Genomic DNA, 4,661 nt, shown 5'->3' with positions numbered 1-4,661 from the left:
AGTTAGTTACAAAAATATGAAATGATGACACTTGTCATATTTTTATTGGGTGGGAACATTTGTAGACATAAGAAGTAGGATGCAATTTAATTTCTTTTTTAAAAAACGATAGCTTTGTGTTTTTTTTATTATTTTTATTATTTTGTTTTTGAATGGTAATAAAATAGAAATATATAAAAAGGAGCTAGGGTGGAGCTAGTAAAATACAAAGTAAGACTACAAAACAACATAAAAGACATACGGACAAAAGATACAAAGAAAAAACTAAACCAAGCCCAACATAGCAAAGTACAAATGAATCAATCTTCAACATGGCAACCAACTTTGCTAGAAAACCCAATGAAAAGCAGCCAAACCCACCAAACAAAACAAAACCCAATAAATAACATATCTAGCAACATCAATTCAGTTATAAGATTTGTAACCCAAGAAACAAAGACACGCACCAAACACACGCAATCGATGACCAGATAAACACCAATGCAAGGACCCACCCAAAACCCTACAACCAAGAACGACCCCAAATCCAAACATCATCAAGAACGCGTGTAGTCCCAACATGCAACTAGGCAACAACATTCAATCTTGTAAGTTCACGATCTTCAAGGGTGTTAATTATGAGTGTTGTCTCGCCTAGAAGTTGGGCTGCCTCATAGACACTTGCATACCTTTTCTCAATTGCATTTGAGTTGCTTTTCAATTCTATGACATCGGGTAAGTTAGAGAGACACGCAGCCAGTATGCCAGCGATCAGTGATGATATTGTTTCAAATAGTCTCTCTTGGTTGATCTGGTCAATGTCAGCGTGGTAGTCAAGCAGTATTGTTTCTGTGACACAAGACATTGCATTAGAACAAATAAATTTGTATCTGGATATATCATCGGTAATTTCCACCTCATTGACCATGTTTTTACTGGTATCCATCAACCATTCAAGAATATGTCGTACTGTATTTCCTTGAGGAGCACGTCGTTGGAGCTTGTTTCCTAACCAACTCTCGAAGACTTCGACATCTACCAACAACGTTTTTGCCGCCTTTTGAATAGTTGCATGGTCATCAGTAGGGTTGAGGCTTTCCTCCACAAGTTTGACGTATACCATACCTTCCTTCAAACCATGCATCAAGCGATCAACTAAGTTTTGTTGGATGTTAGTGAGAGAGATGGCTATGCTTGCAAGGGTTACCAATGATAAGCTCCAACAAATGAGTGGTTCATGTTCATCTAAAACTAAACGCCGAACTTGATGAATTTTGTAATACTTTTCAACTTCTCCGAAACCTTCAGATTCCACAAGAAGCTTCATCAGATTCTTTGGTTGTCGTTTTTCAGCTTTCTTGATCCAGTGGTCGTAGGAGTTGGAAATCCTTTTTAATGTTCCCTCAGCAATCTCCGTGTCATCTTCGAGTTGCAAAACATAATTGCTAAAATTTTCATTTGTTTGGTGGTGCTGCTCCGGGTTATTTTGCCAACACAATACCGAATGCGTTATTTGCCAACAGAATACGAAATAGATGATTAATTAACTTCGACATTAACCACTTCCAAAACTTCCAACAGTAAAAGATACAGAACACTATGAAATATGGGATGATGGTTATCATGTTGCATGCCGCTACACTTGTCTTTTGAAGTCCTACACAAAAGGTAAGGACAAGCACATATAACTGGAAAAGAATCTTGAATTTGCGACTATATGATATGAATGGTATGCCACTCCCTTTCAAATCATATATGGTCCGGGTCCAGTAACTCTCCACATTAAAAACCTTCATTTTTTTCCACATCCATTTCACGGACAGCTTATAGCTTAATGTTGCAAAAGATCTACAAAGTGGGGCAATGGTACCCACCAAGGATCCGATAAACTGTGTTATTAGAATCACCAACATGGACCACTTATAAGCTGACTTAAAGTCCATCCAATATTCAACAGCGATAAGCATAAGCCAAGCGTGTAAGAGAGTGCTGATAACCGATAATACCCCCGAAGCACAGCTTGTTACAGAACAAGCTGTCAGGAACTGGGGATGGCTGGTTTCTGCCATGATCCAGTACTTTTTAACTTGCTTCTTAAGCTTCTCAACAGTTGATCTTCCTTGTTGAAGCTCTTGCTCGTTTAAAGCTGACTCATGAGCTGCTTGGTACTTCAGTTCAAGTATCTGTTTGCACTTTAGAATGGCTAAAGATGTACATGCATGTATTACCAGCACCATCAAAAGTACAACCACATAAATGATTGCTATGAACTTACAGTACTTTTTTACATTGCCAGTTTTTATTTCAATGCAAACATTCACAACCATGGTGATTACTATAACACCCAAACCTATGATGTTTGCAATAAGTGCCTTGTTGCTCATGGATGCTAGCGCAGGCAATAAGTTGGCCATCATGGCACACATAAACGCCATGTTTCCAAGTTTTGTAAATTGGTCTACAACACCTGGCATTGGACTGCTCAAATCAACTGGTAGCTTGGTTGCAACTCCTAGTGCAGAAAAAGAAGCAATATTCATAGTGAAATATTTATTTGGAAACCAAAATTTTTTTGTCCTCAACCCGTGCACTAAATCTGCCAGCGGTGGCAGGATACAAAAGAGTGATGCAACGGCGATATAAATCCCAATCATCACCATAGGTTCACTGAACCTTTCTTCCATATCTGATTTCTCTAGTAACACGTTGAAAGAACTTATCAAAGCATTTGAAGCATTAGTGTATGACTTCAGTTGCTCAATAAGATTCTTGAGAGATGGAGGATTTTCTAAGTCAGAATCCATAATAATGTTCTTCCCTAGGATAGAAAATGATTGTTTGAGATCAATTGAAGTTGGGTGTAAGAAGACGGTTTAAATATTATCAAGTGACGTTCTGTATTGGAAGAGCCTGATATTGTCTAATTTAACAGGTTCTGTATCTTGAAGGTTTATGAATGGCTTTTACAAAACAAAAAATGCACTCGTCAATTAATTTTTCAGCTACTTCCATCCAAGACCGATGCCACGCTATTGTATCCACCCATCTTCACATAAATATGTTTAGTTCATTAGGTTCAATTGTGGAATATCAGTAAGAAATCGTAGGCAGCTTCCTTCCCAGAATGATATATTAGTTAATTGGGACCACTGTCTTGTTTCCTTCCTAGTATGATACATTAATTGGGATGATCTTTTTGGTGAATGGAAGATGCATGGCACAACATGCATGGCTTGATACAGAATTTTAAGATGAGGATTATTACAAGTCGCAACTTATGGTTTTTTTTCTCCATTAGTCTTATCTATCCTCGATGTGGGTAGGGGGATTCAGTGTAATTTTATAGAAGAAAACGTGGGCTATGCATGTGTGTATGAGAGATGATGTCAAAAAATCTACAGTGAAAGGTGGTGTTATTATACAGAGCAATCCAAAGTACAAGCATGTGGGTGCTTTGTGTGTACGTGGGTAACAGCATGGAGGATGCATGGTTTCTTTAATATGTAAGTAAAGCATGTGCCGTTTCATGCATATGTTCTAGTGAAAGAGGAAGCATGGGCTCATTTATTTTAAAAATAGGGGAAGTAATGCAACAAGTACTTTCGGGTCATCTATTTCAAAAATAGGGGAAGCACTACTTTGGAGATAACATGGTCAAAATAAAAGCGTGGGCTATAATAACTTCTTATTTCAAAGGAAGGTGCTATGGTCAAGAAAAAGTTTGCATACGAAAAACGTAAACATGTATAAATATGTATGTTTAATGTACAAAAACCTTTTTTTTCCTATCATTCTTTATTTCTTAATGTGTTTCTCCACCACAAAAAACCTTTTTTTTCCATATCTGAATGGTCTTGTAACGAGGTGAAAGACTTTATCAAATCATGTGAAGCATTAGTGTATGACCTCAGTTGCTCAATAAGATTTTGGAGAGACGGATGATCATCTTTGTCAGGACCCATCCATAACTCTGTTCTTTAGGATAGAAAATGATTGTTAGAGGTCAAGTGAAGTTGGGTGTAGGAAGACGATTTAAATATTATCAACTGAAGTTGTGCATAGGAGTAGCAGTATATTGTTGAATTTAACTGGTTACGTTTCTTCAAATTTATGAATGGTTTTTATAAAACAAAAACCCTCTTCAATTAAATTTTCAGCCACTTTCGTCGATGGCACCCTAGTATATCCATGAATCTTCACATATTTTTTTTGTTTGCACATTAGGTTCAATTGCATTTTTGGTGATATCCATGGATCCCCTTATAAATAATTTCGTTTGTAATGTTTGTTGAGGACTCTACAATAAATTTGCCGCAGTGGTATTTCAAACATTGGAATTTGAATTTTCAGCCATCTTGTATTGTGTGGTAAGTCATAATGATGCAATTAGACATCGCTTTTAAACGGACCAAAGTGTAAAAATTTACAACCATTTCTTTTACCGTTGATCGTTTTAATTTCCGACTATTTGTATTGATTCCTTGTTTCTTTGATTAATAATTGTTCTCTATTGAACATATATATATATATATATATATATATATATATATATATATATATATATATATATATATATATATATATATATTAACAGCTAGACTTTAATAAAACTGAATAGCAAAATGCTGGAGTTACAAGGTACAATACAAGGGGTTGTTAGCCCATGCCTCCCATAACAAATC

The 4,661-nt window shown here is 36.3% G+C and overlaps 1 protein-coding gene across 1 annotated transcript; it reads right to left on the bottom strand.

Annotated features, from left to right (window-relative positions):
• Positions 1–565: 565 nt before the first annotated feature.
• On the bottom strand, positions 566–2,783 carry LOC145112633 (uncharacterized). The gene is made up of 2 exons (XM_079048775.1): positions 1,481–2,783; positions 566–1,401 (listed from the first exon to the last, which is right to left on the bottom strand). The coding sequence occupies exons 1-2, from the start codon at positions 2,781–2,783 to the stop codon at positions 566–568; spliced, it is 2,139 nt and encodes a 712-aa protein (XP_078904901.1).
• Between the last annotated feature and the right edge of the window lie 1,878 nt (positions 2,784–4,661).

The sequence above is a fragment of the Lactuca virosa genome, chromosome 5, assembly GCF_052849685.1.
Source record: "Lactuca virosa cultivar CGN04683 chromosome 5, Lactuca_virosa_CGN04683_v6, whole genome shotgun sequence".
NCBI classification, from domain to species: domain Eukaryota; kingdom Viridiplantae; phylum Streptophyta; class Magnoliopsida; order Asterales; family Asteraceae; genus Lactuca; species Lactuca virosa.
The sequence above is the reverse complement of the archived record's forward strand: the minus strand, read 5'-3'. Positions and strand labels throughout refer to the sequence as shown.

Bases quoted from the DNA above. Each gene is read 5' to 3' on its own strand.
- LOC145112633 (XM_079048775.1), bottom strand. From the start codon at position 2,783: ATGGATTCTGACTTAGAAAATCCTCCATCTCTCAAGAATCTTATTGAG. The intron at 1,402-1,480 runs GTATTGTGTTGG...TGCAACTCGAAG, and splicing joins GTTGGCAAATAACGCATTCG to ATGACACGGAGATTGCTGAG.